This window comes from Myotis nattereri (assembly GCF_964212035.1).
Source record: "Myotis nattereri genome assembly, chromosome: 2".
NCBI lineage: Eukaryota > Metazoa > Chordata > Mammalia > Chiroptera > Vespertilionidae > Myotis > Myotis nattereri.
Window position 1 is genome coordinate 194708239 of NC_138076.1, and position 24170 is coordinate 194732408.

Below are 24170 nucleotides of genomic sequence, written 5' to 3' on the forward strand. Positions count from 1 at the left end.
TACAGTAATTATGGTGTGAACTGTTACTGAAATTTTAATGCAACCTGTTTCCAAACAGGCCTTTTAAGGGGCATGGTCTTTTACTAAGTGAGTTATACATGTGGACAAGATAGCCAGAAATGTGATAATAAGTGGTTACTTGCAAAAACAAAAAAGAAAAGAAAAGAAGAAGTGGTTAGTTGTGGTTAGCTAACTGATTTGATATATGTTATAACAATTACAAAATAGTTAAACAATGGGGGAGGGGACAGGGGCCTGCTAAGTAGAGAGACTGAGGTGTGAGCAAACGGGAAGAAAAGCAGTGAAAGATGTGGTCCCATCCCAGGATCTTACCATCTAGTTGGGGAAATGGAACAAATAGACACAGTACAGCCTGATGAGTTCAAGGCAGCAAGCTAAGTGCTTAAGTAGGTGAGCGGAAACTGTAAGGAGGGGCTTATTTGTGTGTGTGAAAGACAGATGAGCCACGTTACCAGTGTTTGAAGTGGGAGAAGAAGAAAGCAGATTACTTAAAAGTATATATTTCAATTAGACAAATGAGGAAGTAAAACCATATCTCTGTGGGCACAGATTTCATATTGGCATCTGTAAAAGACCGGGAGCTCTATGCAGCGTCCATCCTCGTCTCTAACCACCCACTCTTATTGGAAGTAGCACCAAACAGCTTGGACTTTGGAGCCAGGAAGTCCTGGGTTTGAATCCTGACTTCACTCCTCACAGAGCTCTTGAGCTGTTTCCTTGCCTGTAAAAATGAGGGTAAACACCAACCTCCAAGGGCTGTTGGAAGGATTAAATATTGTGCATATAAAATACCCCAGGATTTGGTGAACAATCAGTAAATGACAGCTATTTCACTCAACATTTATTGACATTGACGTAGGTGCTGGCAATACAAAGATGAGTAAGTCACAGTCCATAGCCCTTCCCTCAAAGAGCTCACAGTCGAGTGGGAGGTGCAGACAAAGAACAGCTCATTACAGTACAGGCGGGTGGCGGCGGGGCGGGAACAGCTACTACAGACCTGCGCACCGAGGGGAAGTGCCAGTGAGGGACCACAGAGGGGAAGTGCCAGCGAGGGACCACATCTGCCTAGTAGGAAGGGAGTCAGGAAAGGCCGCACAGAGTCCTAAGAGATGACTGAGTTTGTCAGTTGGAGAATGGGAGGAGGCTCATTCCAAGTTGAGGAAACAGCATGAAAACATAAGGTACGTGCAAAATGATTAGTTTGGTGTAGCTGGAGCAAAGGCGCATGGGAGACGGGGCATGTGTCAGGAACAGAGCCTGGTTTTATTTGCTTTTCAGCTCCAGTTAGTGTTATTCTCCCTGTTGAAACTGGTATTTTGGAGAGGAAGTGTTTCTTTTTAAAAAAAAAACAAACTATTTATTTTATTTATTTATTTACAATATACAAAGTAAATCGGTCTCTATGCGGTCTCCAATTTTGGTCCTCTGGTATCAGGGTTCTCTCCTGTGAGTTCTTCGTTGATTACTCGGGAAGTTTTTCTGTATTTTAGTTGTAATACCGGTTTGTTCCTGGGAGCATGTCCATGCAGCATCCACTTACTCTGCCGCCTTTTTTTAATCCTAGGAAGTGTTTCTTTATTCCCTTTAACTGTTCTACACCTCTCACGAGTCTTAAACTGCGGTTAGCAGTGGTTGGAGGGAGAACAAATGAACAAAAACCCACAAGAAAACTTGTTACAGTCAGGTTTACAATTTAGTTTCATGTAAGAATTCAAGCAGTTCCTTTTGAAAGGAGTAAGTCCAGTATCTTAGGATAATTGCTCAGGGTCTCCGCACAACTTTGCTCCCTAAGATGGCATGTGGACACCCATATTCATAGCATTATTTACAATAGCCCACAGGTAGAAAAATCCAAGAAACCATCGACAGATGAATGAATAAACAAAGTGTGATATACATATATATGAATATATTATTCAGCCATAACAAATAATGCAATTTGATACATACTACAGCATGGATAGACCTTGAAAACTTTTGCTAAGTGAAATAAGCCAGGCACAAAGGAACAGATATTATATGACTCCACCCATGTGAGGTATCTGGAATGAGCAAATTCATAGAGACAGAAAGTAGAATAGAGGTTACCAGTGGCTGGAGGGCAGGGGTGGTGGTGGAATGGGCAGTTACTGTTTAATGGGTATAAAGTTGTTGTTTGGGATGGTGAAAAGGTTCTGGTGATGGTTACACAACATTGTGAATGTACTTAATGCCACTAAAGTGTACACTTCAAGATGGTTACAAGGGTAAATATTATGTATATTTCACCACAAACACACAAAATAGATGGCGTCTGGCTAGCTTCTGTGGCCTCGTGGCATTAAGGAAGGTGGGATACTGAGACCATGTCCTGTCATCTGGCTACTCCACCTCTTAACTCTATCCTTTGTCGGCCAGCTGTTGCCTCTCTCCGGCAGTCTCATCAGTACCCATGGTACTTTCTCACCTCACTGCCCTGCTCTCTGGGCTTAGGGTCCCCTTGGGTCTCTTACTAGCAAACAACCATCTCCCCCTATCACAGAACCCCATCTGGGGATGTCCCTAGTCCAGCAGTTGCCAACCTTTCGGACCTCCGGTTGGGGACCACTGCCTAGTCAGATCCTCCAGGGGAAAGCTCAACCCACAGAGCCTTGCCCTGCCTGCAGGGCTGTGCGGGGATGTGATCAGCCCAGGAGGACCCTGTTATATTATTATCCCCACTTTACAGATGAAGAAACGTAGAGAGGTCAACTCAGGGGTAAACTCAAGGGCACTCTGGGCGCAAGCCCAGCCCACACAGGAGCAACAGTGGGTGTGAGGAGTGAGGCTGGAATTTTGTACTGTACTTGGGAGCTTGAACTTTATTCTTTAGATAAAAGGGAACCAGGAGAACACCTGTTCCGGGGGAGGTGCTCCACAGCACTTGTCACCACCTGACGTGACACCTGTTTACTTGCACTTTACTACCTGCTTCTCTCCACTGGAATGAAAGTAAATTGGGGGCAAGGCCTTTTCGTTCACTGCTGCGACCATGTCTGTGAAAGCCTAAGCACTTTATATACATTGTCTTACTTAATCTAAAAGCCTCATGACCCCCACTCCTCGACCCCCACTCCACCCCCAGGTAAAGAAAATGAACTTCAGAGAGATTAAGTCATTTTTCTGACAACTAAAGTTAGGTGAACTGGCAAAGCCAGGATTGAAACCCAGGCAGTCTTGCCCTAGCCTGTTTGGCTCAGTGGATGGAGCGTCGGTCTGCAGACTCAAGGGTCCCAGGTTCGATTCTGGTCAAGGGCACAACCCCGGGCTGTGGGCTCCTTCCCCAGTGGGGGGCGTGCAGGAAGCAGCCAAGCAATGATTCCCTCCCATCATTGATGTTTCTATCTCTCTCTTCCTCTCCCTTCCTCTCTGAAATCAATAAAAATATATTTTAAAAAAAGAAAACAGAAAGAAACCCAGGCGGTCTGAACTGCTGCTATACAGCCCTGCTGCAGAAAGCTACTCTGGCAGGACAGAAGGTGGGGCAAAGGCTTGAGGCTGAGAAAAGATTCAAGAGGCCAGCCAGTTTAGCTAGATAAACATCTGTGTCCTCCACCCTGGCCTTGCATAACGATGACTTCTGGTTTGCCTTCCTATTCCAGGTCTCGGGATGATGAAGCCCTGACCAAAGGCACCCACCCCTGGCAGCCATCTGCCCTGCAGCCAAAGCCCGCATTCTCAAGGCCTACCTGTGCTGGCTTTGGGGCTGTCTCGATGCAGCCTGCAGGCCCTGTTCTGGAGATGACCGCCCTGTCAGGACCTTGGTGTGCCCCGTGATGCCCCGAGGCTCGCTCCTCGGCACACTTTGGCAAGATGTTGGCCAACTCCTCAGCAAACACTTCTACCAACGGCTCCGATCTCCCGTGCCCTGACTACCGGACCACCCACCGCCTGCACATGGTGGTCTACAGCCTGGTGCTCCTCGCGGCGCTCCCGCTCAACGCGCTGGCCCTCTGGGTCTTCCTGCGCGCGCTGCGCGTGCACTCCGTGGTGAGCGTGTACATGTGCAACTTGGCGGCCAGCGACCTGCTCTTCACCCTGTCGCTGCCCGTGCGCCTGCCCTACTACGCGCTGCACCACTGGCCCTTCCCGGACCTCCTGTGCCAGACGGCGGGCGCCATCTTCCAGATGAACATGTACGGCAGCTGCATCTTCCTGACCCTCATCAACGTGGACCGCTACGCCGCCGTGGTGCACCCGCTGCGGCTGCGCCACCTGCGGCGGCCCCGCGTGGCGCGGCTGCTCTGCCTGGGCGTGTGGGCGCTCATCCTGGTGTTCGCCGTGCCCACGATGCTCGTGCACAAGCCCTCGTCCTGCAGCTACCGCGGCAAACAGGTGCGCCTGTGCTTCGAGAGCTTCGGCGACAAGCTGTGGAAGAGCCGGCTGCTGCCGCTCGTGCTGCTGGCCGAGGCGCTGGGCTTCCTGCTGCCGCTGGTGGCCGTGGTCTACTCGTCGGGCCGCGTCTTCTGGACCCTGGCGCGGCCCGACGCCACGCAGAGCCGGCGGCGGCGGAAGACGGTGCGCCTCCTGTTGGTCAACCTGGTGATCTTCCTGCTGTGCTTCGTGCCCTACAACACCACGCTGGCCGTCTACGGGCTGCTGCGGGGCGACCTGGTGGCGGCGAGCCCCGCGGCCCGCGACCAGGTGCGCGGGGTGCTGATGGTGATGGTGCTGCTGGCGGGAGCCAACTGCGTGCTCGACCCGCTGGTGTACTACTTCAGCGCCGAGGGCTTCCGCAACACCCTGCGCGGCCTGGGCTCTCCTCTCGGGACCAGGACCTCGGCCACCAACGGGGATGGAGGGACGCTCGCCCAGCTGCCCCAGGAGACCACCCCCGCCAGCGGGCCTGCTGCCTCCAGCCAAGGACTGATCAGGCATTCCTATCCCCGGACGCCCATCCCCGAGGATTCTGTCCTCTAAACGATCATGGGGCCCTAGCCCGGTTACACCCACCTCCATCCCCTCGCGCCTCTCGCACTGGAAAACTTGCAGGGTGCTCACAAGAGGGCGGTGGATCCGACACTTGGATTTCTGGGTGGCAACTCCAACTCATAAATGCAGAAGGAGCAAAGTGTGGGAGCAAGGGGCACGGGGGAGGGAGGGTGCTGGTGGGAATGTCCTCTTCAAGTTCGTGGTGATGATGAGCACCGAAAAGGCCCCGTCCCCAGTCTGTTGGAAGGGGTGGTGCTGTGAGCCTGACAAGGCAGAGGCAGAGGAATGGGTGAAATGCCCTAGCGGGGGACTTGAAACACTGCCCAGCGCTAGTAGATGTAGCAGAAAAATGGATGTCCTGGTTGTAGACGGACCACTGCAGTCTTAGGGCCAGAGACGCCACCCACATTTCATTCCCACCTGGGCTTGCCCTCCCCACATTGCGGCACAATACAAGAGTTTGTTGGGTAAGACAGAACTGGTTTCCTTCTTGTTTCGAGACTTGTAATAATTTAGACCTAACCTCCATCATGGGGTGGTTGGGGGCAGGGCAAAACTGTGAGTTAGAAGGTTTTCTTTTCTCCAAACTCTTGGTCCCTGTTCCCCTTTCTAGGTCTTTTCTTATCCTAGGTTCCAACCCCCTTTCAAGACCTCCTCTCCATTCTAGATCCTAAGTCTACTCCTGCCACACACAGCCCTCCCCCCCCCCCCCCGTCCCCATGGCTTCATCTAGAATAAGGGAACAATTCTTTGTACTAAAGTAGCAGTTCTCAAATTTTTTGGTCTCAGACCCTTTACACCCTTAAAAATTGAGAATTCCAAAGAGCTTTTGCATATACTTTGTTCTTTTGATACTTACCATATTAGAAATTCAATTAAGTTTTCAAAGCATACAGATCTGGCCACTGCACCATAAAGGTCCTTGGTTGGATTCCTGGTCAGGGTACATCCCCAGGATTTTGGTCTGGATTCCCTGTAGGGGGGCATGCAGGAAGCAGCCAATCCAAATCCATGTTTCTCTCACACATCAATGTTTCTCTTTCTCCCTCTCCCTCTCTAAAATAAATAAAAAACATATTTGAAAAAACAGAAATACATAGGCACACATTCCATTAGCTGTGAGAGCAATGATATCTTTCATGAAGCCTCTGGAAAATCCCACTGTATACTTATGATGGAATGAAAGTGAAAAAAACAAATGACAATAGTATTATGAAAATAGCTTTGACCTCATGGACTTCTCAAAGAGCCAGTCCCCAGATCACACTTTGAGAACTATACCTATACTAAAGAAAGTTCTTGTGTAACTTCTTCCCAGGGCATTATACAGAGTGCTTTTTATTGCTGTGGAAGAGAGCAATGCTCAACAAATCAATTAGTAATTGTAGCCCTTAAGGCTTGGGGTTGGGGGTGGGGGTGGGACAGTCGGAGCTGCACACCAAATGGAACATGGCCTTGGGCTTGCTGGAGCTGCAGCCCTAAGGGGGGGAGGGGGGTGGAACTGGTCACACACACACTCTCAGGAGGAGGGGGTGGGGCTTCCCCGGAGGGAACAGGAACTGTGCCACAGCCAGGAAAGAAGTTTACAGGGAAGTTAGAGTGTGATGGGAGGACAGGGACGGGCTGGCTGTCCTTAGCAAGCGGGAGGCAAGGGAAATGGAAGACTGGTTTATGGGCCACCTACTGCTTTCTTCCCTTTTTACCGGAGTCGGAGTCGGGAGCTGGTAGGGGTTGCAGAGTTGGCACTAGGACATCTTGAGACCCTGGCATTAGCGAGGGAGTTGTTGCATGCCTAGGTCTTGCATGCCTTTCTATGCCTGTCTCTCGATGCTGTATGTTTCTGTGTGTGTGTGTGTGTGTGTGTGTGTGTGTGTGCACGCGCGCGCTCCTGCCAGTGCCAGGGTTTTCCTGTGTGTATCTCTGGGCCTTTTGTGTGTCTCTATGTGATCCGTCCAGATGGTGATTTACAGGTGTAAAATGACCCCTGGTGGCCAAACCAGAGAACTGACCCAGATTCCTCCGTCATAGCCTCGAAGTCTGGGCCTTCCACCATCTGGCGGGAGCTTAGAGCCCCCGCACAGGCCCTCACCTCCTGCTGTTCTAAAAGAGGCCTGAAGGTTAGCACCTGCTCCATCTTGCCTCATGCTTAGGGTTCAGGACCCGTGCCCTTCCAACCCTAGGATTAACAAACAGAACTGAACACAATTTTTAAAAAATTCTTGATTATTTTTATATGTAGATACATGAATAAATTCCAAAGTAATTAAAACTAACATAGCAAGTATCTTCTACATACTGTATAATTTACTTATTTATTTATTATAATTTTTATAATTTATTGTCTGTCTCCTCCCCCTGCCCAGGTAGAATGTAAGCTCCCTGAGGGCAGGAATTTTTGTTTGATGGTTCTCTGATGTATCCCCAGCATCTAGAATGGAGCTTAGAACAAAAGAACAAATAAATATTTGTGGAATGTTGAACAGTTGGGTCTTGCTGTGAAGTAGTTTTCTATCCAGTGGGACCAAAAGAACAAATCAACTATAATTACCATTCAAGACAGAAGATGCAAGAATGCAGGGTAAGCTCTGGCCACTGTAGCTCAGTGGTTAAAGTGTTGGCCTGAGTATCAAAGGGTCTCAGGTTCAATTCTGGATCAGGGGCATGTAACTGGGTAGTGGGTTCAATTCCAAGCCCTGGTTAGGGCAAGTTCTGGAGGCAACCAATCAATGTGTGTCTCTCTCTCCTTCCCCCTCTTCCATTCTCTCTAAAACTCAATGGGAAAAATATCCTCGGGTGAGTTTAAAAAAAGGGGGGGAGGATGCAGAGTAAGGTTAGCAGCTCATTTAGTGGGCAACGGAAGCCCGTGAAGGTTCTGCTGACCTTGACATAGTGTGGGATAAACCGTAGGAAATCAGGTGGAGAGAGTCTAGAGAGAAAGGAAGACTGGTCAGGGAGCTATTAAAATCGTCCAGAAAAAAGTGTGATCGTGGCCTGTGCGGTGGATGAAGTAGGCTGTCTCCAATGTGAAATCTCTGGTGTTTCAGTTCTCGTGGGCTGTTTCCCCACATTCGGTATACCCCAAGGGTTTCCATCACAAGAACAGAGAGTCAAGAATAGATTAAGGAGATGTGGCAGGCAGAGGAGAAATGACCAAAGCTGACAAGTAACAGGCTGGGGAAGTTTAAGAAAACCCATAGCCATTACCATTTTCACAGGATTCCCCAATTACTGAGTGGACTGTATGATGCAGACAACATGTGGGGACTCCACAGTACATGTCCTGGAGTTACCTCAGTTCAAGTTTAGGAAAATCCAAAGGTGGAAAAATAGGAAACCTTAAATGGAGGGAGAAGAGCTTTAACAAGTTTTTAAAATGCTCTCTGAATGCCTGGATCTCAATTAAGTGCTTAAAATGCATTATCTAATTTATTACAACAACTCACTGAGTTAGGGATGATTATTACCCCATTTTACAGATGAGGCACACTGGAGAAGTTAAGGTCCTAAGGTCACACAACCAGGAAGTGGTACAATATCTCTTTGGCTCCCCAACATCCTACTGTATCTGCCCTTCCTGGCACTTCCCATCTCATCCCTGCCTTTATGACATTCACCCTTCCCTACTTTCCTTTCTCCCCTTTCCTCCCCCATGTAAGTCACCTCTCCTTCACCCCTCTTGACTGAAGTCTCACCTTGGATCTACTGTACCATCTCTAGCCCACTCAGCCGACAGCACACCTGTCCCTCCCTCTGCACCTGCCTCCGGCCCCTGCGCAGAACACAGTGTGGCGGGGGCACGCTTAAGCAGGATGGCCCAGCCTCTGCGCAGTTGGCCGCAGGTCCCGTCCCCAGTGAGGAGGTGCCCAACATCTCCAAGGCAGCATTCTTGATGATCTACCAACTAAACGAAAGAGACCTCCTCTGGGCTCTCCACAAAGTCTGTCTCCAAAGGCTGTCACTGCATGGCGAGATGAGTTAGGGGAGTAGTGATCGTTGGTCTTGAAATGAAAAATTCAGGAGAACCAGGGGAGAAGTAAGGGAACCCGGAGGGGCATAGGTGCCTTTCTATTGGCCCTGAACCATCTTGAGGGCAAGCCTCACAGGTGGCTACGTGGGGTCCTGTGGGAGAAAGGAGGAGGTGAGGTGGTTATTATGGGATGGTGGTGCAGAATGGGGAGACCCTGGAGACAAGAGGCTGGCCCTCCGGACGCTGCCCCTTACCCGGGAGCAGAGAGCGCACTGAGAAGTGACGTTCCGCACAGGGGTCTTGGAGAGTCCCAGAGGTTCTCTGAACTTGAATCAGAAACACCTAGGTACTCGTGTCAGCTTTGATACTTCTTGGCGATGTGACTTAGCCTCTGAACCTGTTTTCTCCTCTGCGAAATGGGGATCGGAATACCTACTCCCTGGGTTGCTGTGAGGGTCAATGTGCTCTCCTTTGAAAGGCACCTGAGAGGCACCCCGAAAGGGAGCTCTTTCCCACAAGAACATGCCATTGTGATGCCCAAGGGAAGGGTTTCTGGAAGACAGTGAGGGCCCCAGGTGGATCCTCACCCAGCAATGCGGACTGGGGCCAGGCTGGTGGTTTCCATGGTGCGAGGTCAAGCAGACCGTTTGCAGGGGCAGGGCCTGGCCGCTGCCCTCTGGGGGCACTCTCTCCCCACTGGGCTTCCGCACCGACAGCCGGGGCGTGGGTGGAAGTACCTGAGTGGGAAAGAAAGGGGCCTGGGATGAAGAACCCGGCGAAGGAGAAAGGGCGAGGCTGGAGGGGAAGTCAGGGCCCAGGCAGCGCAGGGTGGGGCCCGGAGAGGGGCCCAGGGCAGGAGGGCGGGCGGGAGCCCGGGAGGCTGAGCGCCCGCGAGGGCGGAGGGAGGGAGGGACGGGAGCGAGGCTGGCGGCGCTGACACAGCCTCGATGTGTGCAACGGGCTGGGGTTTGGCCCACAGGTCAGGCGTCTGGCAGTATTATGGGATGGCGAGGCCTTAGGAGACAGGAGAGTATTATGGGCTGGAGCAGCCTTAGGAGACTGGGGAATATTATGGGCTGGTGAGGCCCGGCTCCAACTGGAGGCGGGAGGAAGGGGTGCGGGGCGGGAAGGGGGGGTGGTGGTGGAAGGGAATATTATGGGCTGGAGGCCTCCTGCGACCAGAGGCAAGAGTATTATGGGCTGGCAAGGCCTTCGGTGGCCAGAGGGGGGAGCAGCGGGGGATGGCACCGGCTGCATGTGACTGAGGGGGGGCCAAGTTGGGGGGGTGGCGGGGGGGGGTGTGGGGGAGCATATTATGGGATAGCTCTTTGTACCTACTGCGGGGACTGCTTCTCCAGATGATATTATGGGATGTCGTGGGTGGGAGGGGGAGAGGGGCTGGGGGATTATTATGGGATGGTGGTGCAGAATGGGGAGGGCCTGAGCCGCTCTTCTCTAACGCCCCCCCCCCCCCATCCCTCACTCTCTTGCCATCTTCTCTAAGGTCTGCTTCTCTCTCAAACGGCCCAAGGGGACCACCTGAAATCCAGCACACGCCCCTACACACACACACACACACACACACACACACACTTCAGGCACCTCAACCCATCGAGGCATCTCCCCTAACTAGCAGCCACCTCCGGCCCGAGGGGACGGCAGCCCCTAGGGATGGGGAGAAAGCCCCAAAGCAGGGTTGTGGTGGCCAGTGGACCACACCTCTCATCTCCCGGTCCCCCGGGTCTCCCTATTCCCTTGGACCACTCTCCTTTCCTGTCCCCAAAGTGGGGGCCTCGGGTCCCTCTCCCCTCCCCCCTCCCCTCTATTTCCTCTCCAGCTCCCTCCACAGCCTTAACCAGTAAAACAGGCGGCCAGCTATTATGGGATGGCTGCTCCCGGCAGCTCTGCAGGGAGGGGGCGGTCACCGCGGAATGTCTCCTGTGGGTGGCTATTATGGGATGGCCGCCTCTCCTTTTTTGGGGGGGTGGGGGCCAGCAAGGAGAAGGATTATTATGGGATGTGCCCTGCACAGCTGGGTGGGGCTGTACAGGGTAGGTGAAGCTTTAGGGAGGGGGGAGGGGGAGGGGGAGGGGAGGAAGGAAGAGGGCAGGAGCTGGGAGGGTGGGTGAGCCCTGGAGCCAGACCTGAGGCCTGGCAAGGGTAACTGGCTGGAGAGGTACTTGGGTAACAGCTGTTTGAAGGGGCCCCTGGGGCAGGCGGGAGCTACCACCTCTGAAACCCAGACACCTGGGTCCTTGTGGCTCACAGCTTGTGCGATGCAGGGCTGCTGAGTGCAGGGCTGCACACGTACTGGCCAGACAGTGAGCACGCTGGGCTCCGGCTGTGTGGCACACCAAAGGGAGCAGTGCTTCCGGGGGCCACAGGACCCAAGTCCTCCTCTCCCTCTTTGCCTTCCTGGATTTGACCCTTGGGACCATCGCTAAGGTGGGGGGGGGGGTGGGACCAGGGGATCTTTCCCGCCTTGCAGTCACACCTAGGGGAGAGAGGCTGGGTGGGGTCCTGAAGGACAAATGCCTGGCCCATCACCCCTCAAACCCTGCACAACCTGCATCCTGTCTAGCCATCAGAACGCACTGTCACTGTGGCTTTTCTTCCCTAATCAATTTTTTTCTGACAGAGCAAGAGAACACTAGTCCCTTCGATCTCTAATAAGCAGAGTTTCTAGGGCTCACACAGAACAGAGATATAAAAAGAGGAACTACATACAGAGCATGAAAACTCAATGAATGACTATTCTGCGTATTATTCTAGGTTCTTCTGTACCATGGGTTGGAAACAGAACTCTAAGGTAACTGGCTAGAGAGGCTGTCCCCCTGGATACATTAATCACAAGATTATCCCACCCTTAGTCCCTGAGGGCCAATCATGCTAGTGGTTTATTTATAATTTATCTGGGAGGGTAGCTTGGAGCCAGGATGGGGTGTGTGTGTGGGGGGGGGAGCATAGATGCATAAAGACCATAAAAGCAACACATCATCACACAGGTCCTAGCCCTCTCTGGAACGCAAGAGGAGAGGAAGGGACTTTAACCCTTTCCTTGTGGTATGAGGGAGAGGTGGGAGTAAGAGGAGCAAGAGGGTAAGTTGGTAGAACCTATAGGGATGGGGCAGAGGGCTGTGGTGCACAAAGGGGACCACCAGCGTTTGTCATCACAGGCTGTGACTACCATTATAAGACTCTTTCCCTGGTTTATATGGGGAATCACTGTAGTTGTGGTAAACATAGAAGAAGAAAAGGGCAGATGGAGATTTACAGAAGGGAATTTGATGCCCAGAGGCAGGCTAGATCCCCTGGAGAAATGGGAGAGGGAAGGACACAATAGGTGTCTGGCAGCTCTATATAGGAAGGAGAAACTTCTTGAAAGGAGGTATCTTAAAAGAGCTTCCTCCTTTCCCCCAGATAAGGAGCACAAGGTTCCTTCTTAGTGCTCAGAATAAGCATGGGAGGGGATTTGCACAAATGAATGGGGCCCAATCTTGAAGAGAACTGAATGAGGAAGACTCTGGTAGCCTTGTGGAATGGGGGAAATGGCCTGCATGTCACCATGGATGTAGCAAAAGGGTGGACCAGGGAATTAAGTCAGGCAGGAACTGGTGGGAAGACTTATCAGTGTCTCTGGTACTCTGCTTCGAGCAAAGGGATAGTGATTTCCAGAAGCAAGCTTTGCCTCTTCTGAACTCTTTTCTCCTTGCCAGTTCTTCAGTCCTGTGGCTCCCAGAGGGGAGTGGAATCATCTGGCCAGGCCCTTTCTCTAGGGAAGTGAGATCAGAAGGGCAACGTAGAGATGGTATGAAGCTCTTCCCACTCACTTCTGGTCAGGAAGGGCTCCTCCTAGGAGGAACTTCTGGTTTCTCTTCAACCTGTCCCACCGCCGTAGGTCTTGGACTTGTGTGAAAAAGGCACAAGAGAGCAGAGAGAAGGCAAAGTGATAGGTTTATGGGCTCAGGTTCTCTGAGGGCCAAAGGGTTTTAAGATTGGGCTCTCCAGCACAGTTAGGGAAGGGGGTGGATACATTGGGAGCTACCTTGTGGCATAATTGAATGAAGAAGGCATCTTGGAATGTTGACATGTACAGGCGGAGGGGAAGATGGTGAATATTATACAACAAAGGGTTTTTTGGGGGGTGGAAAATTGGGCCTCAATGAAGTGAGGATGGGGGGCAGTTGAAAGTAATATGAGACTTCAGGATACAAAATGAGACAGTGGCTGGAAAATACATGAGATGTTGAGGGTAAGCAGAATTTGGTATTTAAGAATGAGGATAACAGTTCTGGCATGTTGACGAGTCACTGAAGAAGGAAGCACATGATGATATTATAGAATTTTACTATTAGAAATGCTGGCTGGATGAACATCACTTTTCAATAAAAATCCCTTAGCGTGTAGGGAACAGATAGATTATCTTGACCATCCATCCATTTAGGAATACCTTCTAGCCTCTACAAGGACCACCAAGAACCTCTACTGGGATGTGACCTCCCCTGAGACTAGTTGGGATTTGTTTTATTCTCTGTAACAAGATACCTGGAACTAGCACTCAATTGTTCTCCCTTGACACCAGTTATTCTATCTGGTCTCATAGTTTATTTGGTTGTTTGTGCTTCTTGGAAGGAGGTACCTGTGGTCCTTGCATTTCCCAGCTCTGTGCCTTGCTAGGTACTCTGTCAACATCTCTTGAGTGAGTGTGAGTAGCGATTGAGTAGCAGAGTAGGCCTTGACTCTTGGTGTGTATATAGAAGGATCCTCAGTTCACATCATGATAGGATGCTCACCCATGGGAGTGGCCTAGGGGTGTTAGTGACCTGGGGAGGTGGAGTTAGGTGGGGAGAGCACTGCTGGAATGTTGAAAAATAGTCTAGATGGGAGTTTGGACTTCTTTGGGGATGCTTTGGGATGAATTAAACTTCATGTAAATAGCTCATCTGGCCAGTATGGTATTTGGTTGGTCTTACCCAAAACTTAAGTCCTGTACGTAAGTGTCTGGAGATATCTGAATTTTGGTGGGCTTGGGTAGAGTTCTCAGTTCCTTAGTGTCTGAAATGAGGGGATAAGGGAAGCTAGGGTCTGTCCTAGACATCAAGAAGCTTTATTTATGCCAGGATACTACTACTCTGGGCCAGAAGGGGTGAAGGTGTGTACAAGCTGGGGCAGGGACAAGGCAATGTGGGCAGCCTACTTCACCCTGGCTGCTCTAGGTGTTCGAAGACACTTTCAGCATCTGGAGATGGGGGAGGTATGAATATGAATATTATGGGATGCATGGCTGGAAAGATATAGAGGTGGCAGAGTGGAGATGAAGGATATGGGATGGTATGGGATGCATTATGGGTTGTGCTGGGAGTACTATGGTATATTTGGTTGACCACTGGCTCCCTGCATTTATTACGGGATGTCAGGGTATGGATGGGGGAGTAAAAATTATGAGCTATCTTTCCAGTGTTAAAGGAAAGGTGGTTAGATGTCATCTGTAGGGTGACAGTAGGACGGGTAATGATTATGGGCTATCTCTTTGATAGGAGAGGAGTGGTTATTATGGGCTGTGGAGCTGGAGTGAGTGTGTAAAGGTTGAGGGTGGTGGTGTGAGGATCCCTAGCCTGCAGGGGTTGAGGGCAGCTCCAGGGGGTTGGTTATTATGGGATGTCAGTATAGAAAGTGGCAGACTGATTATTAAGGGGTGAGTGTGGGAGGAGGCCGAAGTGTCCGTTGTAGTGTGGGGTGTGAGTGTCTGACTATTATGGGATATCAAATTGGGGTGGATGAAGAGTGGTTATTATGGGATGTCTGTGGGGGCTGGGGATGAATATTATGGGTTGTGAGGCTGAAGTGCTGGGCGGGTGCTTATTATGGGATGGCCATGGGGAGGGAAAGGTGACGGACGAATTATTATGGGATGCTAGCTTTAGAGCCAACTGTGAAGAAGTTGGCAAAGAATGCCTATTATGGGATATCTGGGGGGTAAGGGTTAGTTGCAAAAGGTCTGTAATATTATCAGGTGTCAACAGCCTTGGTATATATGTGTATGGAGTATGTGTGTGTGTGTGTGGGGTGGTGGTGGTGGTGGTGTCCGAGTGTATTATGGGATGGCCAGGAGGTGGGTGGTTGCCCCGGTGACACGCGCGCGCGCTCGAAGGGGGCGTGGCCAATGGTTGCCTGAGCGACGAGGGGGCGGGGGTTGCCCGGGAGACCTAGGGAGGAGGGTGGCGGTAGTGGAGGGGGGGTTGGAGTTGGTTGAGGTTATTATGGGCTGTCCGTGGGGGGGCGGGGCCTGTGCGGTGGGATTTCCCGGCCGGTGTTTCGGGCCCTTTAAGAGGCGACGCCGGAGCCGGAGCCATTTTCCCCCCTTCGGCCGCGGTGAGGAGGAGCCGGAGCGGGAGTGACACCAGGCCGGACCCTGCGAGACCTGCGGCGGCTCCGGGGTGAGGAGAGCGCGAGGTTCCCCAAGGGATGCCCCTTTTCAGCCGGCCAGCCCCGAGGGTCATCGCCGGCTCCTCAGGCTTTCCCAGACCCGCGCACCGCCCCCTGCCCGGAGGAGCCGACCCTTCCTCTGCCCCGGCTGCAGGGCGCCAACCTTCCCCCCCCCCCCCCCCCCCGCTCCAACCCGGACCGGAGTCTGGCTCCCCGCGACTCCCACCTCGGGCTGGTTCTCCCACAATGCCCGGCGTCCGCCCCCTGGCACTCTGCTCACTTGCCCCCCGGCACACGTGGCCCGACCCCTGCCGGATGGGAGCCCGGCGCCCCCAGGTTCCTGCCGGCAGCCCCCCGGAGCGCCCGAGCCTCCACGCCCCCTCGTCCCGCCGCTGCCCGGGCGAAGCCGAGTTGTCCCAGAGGATAGATAGCCTTCGGAGAGCTGCCCTGCCTGGGGACGGGCCCCTCCCCGGGCGCAGAGAGGTGCCCCCCACCCCCAAGTGACCTTGTGTCCCCGAGCGCTCCCCCGCCGGCCGCCTCCCCCGCCCGCGCCGCGGCCACTCGGACCCTCCTTCCCCTCCCCCGTCGCCCCCGCTCGGTCCAGCCCGGCTCCCCCCTCCCCACGCCTGCACCGCTCTGCCCTCGGGGGCGTCGCTGCCTCTCCCCTGGGGGGCTGCAGCGGGGGTGCTGGCCTGCGGGCCGCCCCCGGGGCGTGTGGAACTAAGTTCAGCCTGAGCGATCCGGTGCCCCGCTCGGGTGGCCGAGGTGGGGGGGCCGGCGGTGCCGCTGGTGGGCGGAAGGAGCGGGCGGCGTGGGGGAGGGGGCCTGCGCGTCACCGACTGTTCTCTTCCCCCCTCCCCCGCACAGTGACTCGGGCCAGTGTCGAGGGCCCCGGGCCGCAGGCACGAGCAGCTGGGCCGGTTCCCTGGCCGGGAGCGGAAGGGGATGGCGTCGGGCCTGGGCTCTCCGTCCCCCTGCTCCGCGGGCAGCGAAGAGGAGGATATGGATGCACTTTTGAACAACAGCCTGCCCCCACCGCACCCAGGTAAGTCTTCCCCAAGGGCCCCGGGCAGGAAGGAGGCGTGTGGGCCCTCCCTAGTGATTCCGGTGAGACCGGGCTGAGCTTCTCTCTCGCTCCGTGCAGCCCGAGGTGTAGAGGGCACCCGAAGGGAGTGGCTCCCTTCTGCGGAGCTCTTGGGGGTGGGGGGAGCCATGTGCCTCCTGGGCCCCGAGGACGGAGCTGCCAGCTTGCTGCACTGTCTGTCTTCTGGAATGCTCTGCAGTTCCCAGTTGAGGGAGCTCTCTGGGCCGGCAGGCATGACGGTGTGTGGGTTCTTGGAGGAATGCAGGTAGCTGGGGCCCCTGGAGGCGGCGTGGTGGCGGGGAGGGCGTTGAGGATGGCCTTTTGATGAGACCGGCTGGGCATCTCTGCTAGCTGGGGTCCTGTGGTTGCTGCTGCCGTGGAAAGGAAAGAGGGAGAGCTGGTTACTCTCTATCTGATTATTTTTAGCTTCTGATCAGTTACCAGTTTTCTGTGCTGTTTCAACTGTGCGAAGTTTGAAGTGCGCTCCTTAGCCGAGATGGAGAGCTCTGAGCCAGGCAGACTGCGGGAACGTTTGGAGCTGGGTGGGGGTGATGGGGCCAGCGGCAGCATCTACTAGCCTGACCCACATACTGGGAAGTGTAAGAGAAGGGCGGTGACACTCTGGCCACCGACCTCCAGGCAATGGACATAATCCAGGCTTCCCCCCCCTAGAGATTTCTGTCTCTGCAGGTAGCCTGGGATTTGGGCTGATGGTGTGAAGTGTTTGTGTAGGTGTGTTGGGGGTTGTGCGGTCTGTGTTTTGGGGTGGCTCCTTGAACTGGCCAAACCTGTATGGTTATAACCACCTTGCCTTATTGGAGTAGCCCTTGTCTATCCTCAAATGATGATTGATGTCATGCTTCTAAGCGGATGTCTCTCTGGTCTGTTTCTCTTTCAGAACCCCCAGCTAAGTCACCTGCTTGTTTCCTTGATCTTTTTTTCTAATTTAATTTTTTTTTTCTACATGCCATTTCTTCATACTCTCCACTTACATTTATTTATTTATTTTTCATTCTGGAGCCTGCTGGTCCTGTTTCTGTTTCCCATGGACCATCTTTCACTTCTGCCTCCTCTCTCCTCAGCTCTAGTGGCAAGTTGAGGTGGTCTGGGAGAGAGCTGTTTCTACATCTGGTATTTTCTGAGTGGGAAGTCTTCACTTCCACCTGAGGCCACTTAGGAGAGTGGTCAGTCTTGTTACTGAGTCTTCAGCTGTTGGGATAAAAAACTTAGGCTTGAATCTCCTCACTGCAGGGCAGGGTGGCAGGTTTCTCTGCTATTCCCAGGGTGGTAGTGGAGTGGCAGTCATGATTCCATCTTTTCTGTGGGGGGCCTGAGAAGTAGTGACATCCTGCCAGAGTAGAGCTGGTTGCACATCTTTGCTTCCCGCTGGCCCCTTGGTCTGGGGTTGCCCCCATGTTTATTGGGAGATGTGCGGGCTGCCCAGGTGAATTGTGCCCCAAGCTGTAGCATGACCCAGTTTTCCCACTTGCCACACCCATTCCTGCCCCTTTCCCAAATCCTCCTCTATATCTGAGCCAGTTTGCTGCTGGCCACGCCAGTGTCAGTCCCTTATCTGCCTGAGTAGTTTGGGGGTCTTAGGTGGATTGGAAGGTGTCTCCTCTGCCTTGTATTCACTTGCAGCATTTATGGAGGTAGTGAAGAGGAAAACCCCAGGGGTGTAGCTGGTTGAATGGGGGGTGGGGACATAGGGATTGCTGAGAAGAAGCCCTTGAAGAAGAAAATGATTCTTTCTGGTGAGATCCTGACTGGTGTTCCCTTCCCAAGGGAATGGGAGGGGCTTTCTTGTGCCTGGCCTGATCCTGGGCTGAGTGGGGGGAGGCTGATGGTGCTTTGTCCAGCCTAATGTCTCATGTTCCCTAGTCTCTGCCTTCTCAGGAAGGGTGGAGCCAGAGGCACTTTAGGGCTAGTTCTGAGGGTCAGTTGCTAAGAGCATGTGTAGGATTGAAGGAAGCATATTGTTGTCCACCACCATCTAGGGACTGTCCTTTTTTCTTGGTGAGGACATGACTCCCAAATATTGGGTAGGTGGCAAGAGGTGGCTTAGGATCTGTGCTCTGGACTCCGGGTGGGGGTGATGAGGAAACGGAGCCTCAGAGACTTCTTGTGGCTCCCATGCCGCATGGTAAATCATTTGGGTATCAGAAACTTGAGGAGAAGGTTGTATGCTCTGACCACAGTTCCTCTGAACCTTTATGAAATCTTTGCTCTGATGATTGAAAAAATAGTTAGGATTGAGGGAGTAACCCAGTCCCTCTCACAGTATTACCTTCATGGTTGTCTTGGGTTTCCGTGACTTGGATGTTAGGGTGGCCGCTTGAGAACTGTGTCATCCCAGAGGAGGTGGTAGGAGAGGTGGCATTTTGACCAGGTAATAATTTGGGAGGTCTTCCGTCAGGGTAGTCTTTCCCCAGCTACCTCTCTCAACCCCTCCCCCTCCCCTGCCACTTCCTGTCTGTCCTATGTTGGCAGCTGGGTGCCCTGGCTGGCTTCTGCGGTCAGGAGCCATTTTCCCTCTCCTCAGTGGGTGAGGCACTCCCTCCTTCTCTCCACTCCCTTCTCCACTACCCCCCTCCTTGGGCGGGGGTGGCTTGGGAAGAAGGAGAAAGAGGAGGGAGGAGGGAAGAGGGAGCTGGTGTGCTGGTTTGAATGTCTGTTACAAAGGAAGCTGCCTCCTGGCCTTCTCCTCCCCCTCTGTGCCCCTTCCCACCTATCCCTGCCCAGGAGCTCTCTGTATTACCCAAGGCTTTGTGTGTGCTCCCAGCCAGGGGAGGAGGTGGAGCCAGATGGGAGGAGGGTGGGGGAGGGCGGGGGGGGGGGGAGGAGATGGTGACAGCTGGGCTGATTTGGGCCCCTGGGGAGAAGAGACTACTGACCCAGGAGAAGCTGGGAACAGTAGAGCTAGAGATGGGAAAAGGAAATTATGTTTGGGATTGGGCTGGCAACAGAACCTGGGACTTGGAGGTTCTGGTTGTTTTGATCTGGGATGACCCAAAAGGGTGGTTGAAAGGTGTGGTTTCTGGGACCCCTGAATTGATACTGTTCTGGGAATGTGGTGAGATATATGCATTAGTTTTTGCCATCTGGGTAGGATCTTTCATTCTCATTCCCTGGTTTATAGAGTACTTGGTAGGCAGTTATAGGAGGGCTAGACCTATTTGTATTATTTGGTTAACTCTAAGCAGATTGATTTAGCTGCATTGAAGATAAGCATATAGAAGACTCCTGTTAGGAATAGGGAGAGGAGGCAGGGGTCTGGACAGCTGCCCGAGGTGGGTCTGGTCTGGCCTGGCAGGCCTATTTCGGGTCTATCCGGCTCTCTCTTTGTCTTTTTTTTGTCCTGAGTCTTAGCTTCCTTCTATGGGGTGTATAGCAGTCTCTTCAGTGGAATCTGGGACAAGAGGTGGGGGAATAATGTCTAAAGCCTCTGCATTAGGCGCTAACCTTTGCTATTGATCTTTTCCTTACCTTCCTCTCTTTGCCAAATACATGTAGAAAACGAAGAGGACCCAGAAGAGGATTTGTCAGAAGCAGAGACTCCAAAGCTCAAGAAGAAGAAGAAACCTAAGAAACCTCGGGACCCTAAAATCCCTAAGAGCAAGCGCCAAAAAAAGGAGGTGAGTGGGTGACTGGATGCGATGGGGGAATAAGAGGAAGAAGGAAGGAGCTCTGAAGAGGGTTGAAGGGCAGGGGCATCTGTTACTTCCTCTGGAGTGCAGGCCACAGGTCCTGGGGACAAGCCTTAGGGCAATCCTGAGGTCAGCATGTGTGTAGCGTGTGTGTGTCTGTCTCCCTCTCCTCCCTTCCCTGCTCCAGCGTATGCTCTTATGCCGGCAGCTGGGGGACAGCTCTGGGGAGGGGCCAGAGTTTGTGGAGGAGGAGGAAGAGGTGGCTCTGCGCTCAGACAGTGAGGGCAGCGACTATACGCCTGGCAAGAAGAAGAAAAAGAAGCTTGGACCCAAGAAAGAAAAAAAAAGCAAATCCAAGCGGAAGGAGGAAGAGGAGGAGGATGACGATGATGATGATTCAAAGGTACCTGGAGCTCCATCCTCGGTACTGTTTGTTAACGTTTGTCCTTGTCTCCCAGACACTCTTCTGCCCATTAGAACATTTCTCCCTGCCTATTTCTAATGATCTCCTCTTAGCTCTCTTACTCTGGTCTTGCAAACCTTAGTTTCAACCCAATTCCCTTAGCAGGTGTAGGCATTAGGAGTCAGGTCTTTGACTTTGCTCTCTCTGCAGGAGCCTAAATCATCTGCTCAGCTTCTGGAAGACTGGGGCATGGAAGACATTGACCATGTGTTCTCCGAGGAGGATTATCGCACCCTCACCAACTATAAGGCCTTCAGCCAGTTTGTCCGGTAAACAGGAGGGTCAGGGAAGGAGAGGGTGTCTATAATCTCTTCTCACTTCTCTTTCCCTCTCTTACTCCTAAACTTTTCCCTGTTTTCTGTTCTCATTCATTTCTCCACCAGACCCCTCATTGCTGCCAAAAACCCCAAGATTGCTGTCTCCAAGATGATGATGGTTTTGGGTGCGAAGTGGCGGGAATTCAGCACCAACAACCCCTTCAAAGGCAGTTCTGGAGCTTCAGTGGCAGCAGCAGCTGCTGCAGCAGTGGCTGTGGTGGAGAGCATGGTGACCGCTACTGAAGTTGTACCGCCTCCTCCCCCGGTGGAGGTGCCTATCCGCAAGGCCAAGACCAAGGAGGGCAAAGGTAAAGTGGGTGGGCGACTAGTGTGGGCTTAGGATGGCGAAGACAGACAAGTATGGAAATGCTTTTCTGTCAGCCCAAAGATAGACGATAAGAGGGAGGAATTACTTTTGGATTTAGGAGGGAAATTTGGGAAGCTGAACATGGGTTACATTTTATTTTCCTCATCTTCTGCCCTGTGGTGTGCATTTGGATTGTATCATCTTACTTTGCTCTCCTGATTTTAGGTCCCAATGCTCGGAGGAAGCCCAAAGGCAGTCCTCGGATACCTGATGCCAAGAAGCCTAAACCCAAAAAAGTGGCTCCCCTGAAAATCAAGCTGGGAGGTTTTGGTTCTAAGCGTAAGAGATCCTCGGTGAGAGCCCAGCCCATCCTTTTGGCTGAGGGTGCCATATCTAATAGGGAGGATGTTACCTTAGGTCAGGATATAGCCTATACAGTAGGCGCATAGGATGTAGGGAGTTGGCCACAGAACAGGTGACTAGGTTCCATGTACAGTCCTTGTTGGGATTCTAGTACCCCTAGTAAGAGAGGGTGTCCTTTTCTACCTCTTTCCCCTTGGGTTGAACCTCTAACCTTATACCCTTTTATTCTTCCAGAGTGAGGATGACGACTTAGATGTAGAATCTGACTTCGATGATGCCAGTATCAACAGCTATTCTGTTTCTGATGGTTCCACCAGCCGTAGTAGCCGCAGCCGCAAGAAGCTTCGAACTACTAAAAAGAAAAAGAAAGGTGTGTTTCTTTTCTGAATCTATATGTGATTTGATGGGGAGGGAATGACCGGGGAAGAATCTCCCTAAGGAGATAGGGGTGGGTTAGTTTTAGGGTAGGGGGTGGTGGGAGGGGGGAGGTAGTTTTTTTCTAATAATTGGGCTTTCCCTCTTCCTTGCCCAGGCGAGGAGGAGGTGACTGCTATGGATGGTTATGAGACAGACCACCAGGACTATTGCGAGGTGTGCCAGCAAGGCGGCGAGATCATCCTGTGTGATACCTGTCCCCGAGCTTACCACATGGTGTGCCTGGATCCGGATATGGAGAAGGCTCCGGAGGGCAAGTGGAGCTGCCCACACTGTGTGAGTACCTGGCCACTGTGGCCCTTTGGGACCCTCGAGGGGAAGGGTGGGATGGATAAAGCTTTTTTTGGGCCTTGGTGGGAGTAATGGTGGTGTTGCTGGTGTGGGCTTTGGGAAGCATTCGATGGAATGATGTGTGGTTCAGCCTTGGGTGGGGGGGGTGGCAATAATCTGACTCTGTTTTTCTTTACTGCAGGAGAAGGAAGGCATCCAGTGGGAGGCTAAAGAGGATAATTCGGAGGGTGAGGAGATCCTGGAAGAAGTTGGGGGAGACCCTGAAGAGGAGGATGACCACCATATGGAATTCTGCCGGGTCTGCAAGGATGGTGGGGAATTGCTCTGCTGTGACACCTGTCCTTCTTCCTACCATATCCATTGCCTCAACCCCCCCCTTCCAGAGATCCCCAATGGCGAGTGGCTCTGTCCCCGTTGCACGGTGAGTGACTGACCCCAGCCAGGGTGAGGGATGTGGGGAGGGTTTTACAAACCCTTCTGTGTGTAGGCATCATGAGGCTGAGGTGCAGTAGAGGTTGTTGGAGAACTGTAAACCTTTTAGCCCTGAGACAGGCGTTTTCTTTCCTCATGTAGTTTTGGGAAAAGGTATGACTGACTAACTTTGAACAGAGGAATTGATGGTTTGTCAGCTGTCTTGAGGGGGATGGTGCAGTGTTCTAGTCTAGACCATCCTGGTTTTGCCACTTACTCAGCCTTGGGGTCATGGTGGTTTAGAATGGTTTAAAAGGGTCACTTATTGCTTTGGATTGTTTCAGAGGAATTCTGGGCTGTAGGTTCTGTGGATTTTCTGTTTCCTCGTTCTGGGTTATTGCTTTTTTTTTCTTCCTTTTTATTTTAGAGAGGGGGGGGGGGGCGGGGAAACCCCACACATTGATTTGTTGTTTCACTTATTTATGCGCTCATTTGGTTGATCCTTATTTGCCATGGCTGGGGATCAAACCCACAACCTTGGCAAATTGGGACGATGCTCTAGCCAACTAAACTACCCGGCCAGGTTATTGTTGAAGTCTAGCTATTAGCTCTGTTAAGCAGGTAGTAGTGATCATGTCACACAAGTCCTGGGCAAAGTCCAGAGTGAAGAGGGATTGCTATTATTCTCTCCTTAGAAGAGTCTTTGGATTAGATCTTATTTGCAATGAGATTTTAATAATTCTTGGATAAGGTTGAGGCTGTGGGCTATACTGTCTCCTCCTCGTGGTAATGATTTGGTGTTGGATCATCTCTTTTTCTCTCAGTGTCCAGCTCTTAAGGGCAAAGTCCAGAAGATCCTAATCTGGAAGTGGGGTCAGCCACCATCTCCCACACCAGTGCCTCGGCCTCCAGATGCGGATCCCAATACTCCCTCCCCTAAGCCCTTGGAGGGGCGCCCAGAGCGACAGTTCTTTGTGAAATGGCAAGGCATGTCTTATTGGCACTGCTCCTGGGTGTCTGAACTGCAGGTAAACCTGGATAGGCCAGAGATGTGGGGGTTACAACGAAAAGGGTTCGCGAGAACAGTCTTGTGGGTAGGAGTGACTACAGCTCCTTGGTGACCTCTTTCTGCTTGCAGTTGGAGCTGCACTGTCAAGTGATGTTCCGAAACTATCAGCGGAAGAATGATATGGATGAGCCACCTTCTGGGGATTTTGGTGGTGACGAAGAGAAGAGCCGAAAGCGAAAGAACAAGGACCCTAAATTTGCAGAGATGGAGGAACGCTTCTATCGCTATGGGATAAAACCTGAGTGGATGATGATCCACCGAATTCTCAACCACAGGTACCAGTGGAGCTGGGCCAGACTGTGGTTGTCGGGTATATGGAAGGATAGGCAGCATATCCACTGGGAGATTGCTGCCAAAGGGATTATGAAAACGGACATCACCAGTAACTTACACTTGGAAGAGATGCCCATTCTATT

At 52.4% G+C, this 24170-nt stretch overlaps 2 protein-coding genes across 2 annotated transcripts in view; both read left to right on the plus strand.

The window, feature by feature from the left end:
* Positions 1-3855: 3855 nt before the first annotated feature.
* Positions 3856-5442, plus strand: LPAR5 (lysophosphatidic acid receptor 5; the record flags this gene model as incomplete). The annotated part of the gene is made up of 1 exon (XM_081084445.1): positions 3856-5442. One exon carries the CDS (start codon positions 3856-3858, stop codon positions 4960-4962), a length of 1107 nt encoding a protein of 368 aa, XP_080940571.1. The 3' UTR covers positions 4963-5442.
* Positions 5443-15238: 9796 nt separating this feature from the next.
* CHD4 (chromodomain helicase DNA binding protein 4) overlaps positions 15239-24170 on the plus strand; it is a 30449-nt gene continuing 21517 nt past the window's right edge. Inside the window, exons 1-12 of the mRNA XM_081084440.1 lie at positions 15239-15378; positions 16235-16412; positions 19965-20086; positions 20307-20501; positions 20712-20830; positions 20945-21186; positions 21411-21538; positions 21783-21918; positions 22081-22259; positions 22456-22695; positions 23510-23713; positions 23824-24029. Of these exons, the coding sequence (XP_080940566.1) occupies positions 16313-16412; positions 19965-20086; positions 20307-20501; positions 20712-20830; positions 20945-21186; positions 21411-21538; positions 21783-21918; positions 22081-22259; positions 22456-22695; positions 23510-23713; positions 23824-24029 (1871 nt within the window). The 5' untranslated portion in view covers positions 15239-15378; positions 16235-16312. The remainder of the gene's footprint in view (positions 15379-16234; positions 16413-19964; positions 20087-20306; positions 20502-20711; positions 20831-20944; positions 21187-21410; positions 21539-21782; positions 21919-22080; positions 22260-22455; positions 22696-23509; positions 23714-23823; positions 24030-24170) is intronic.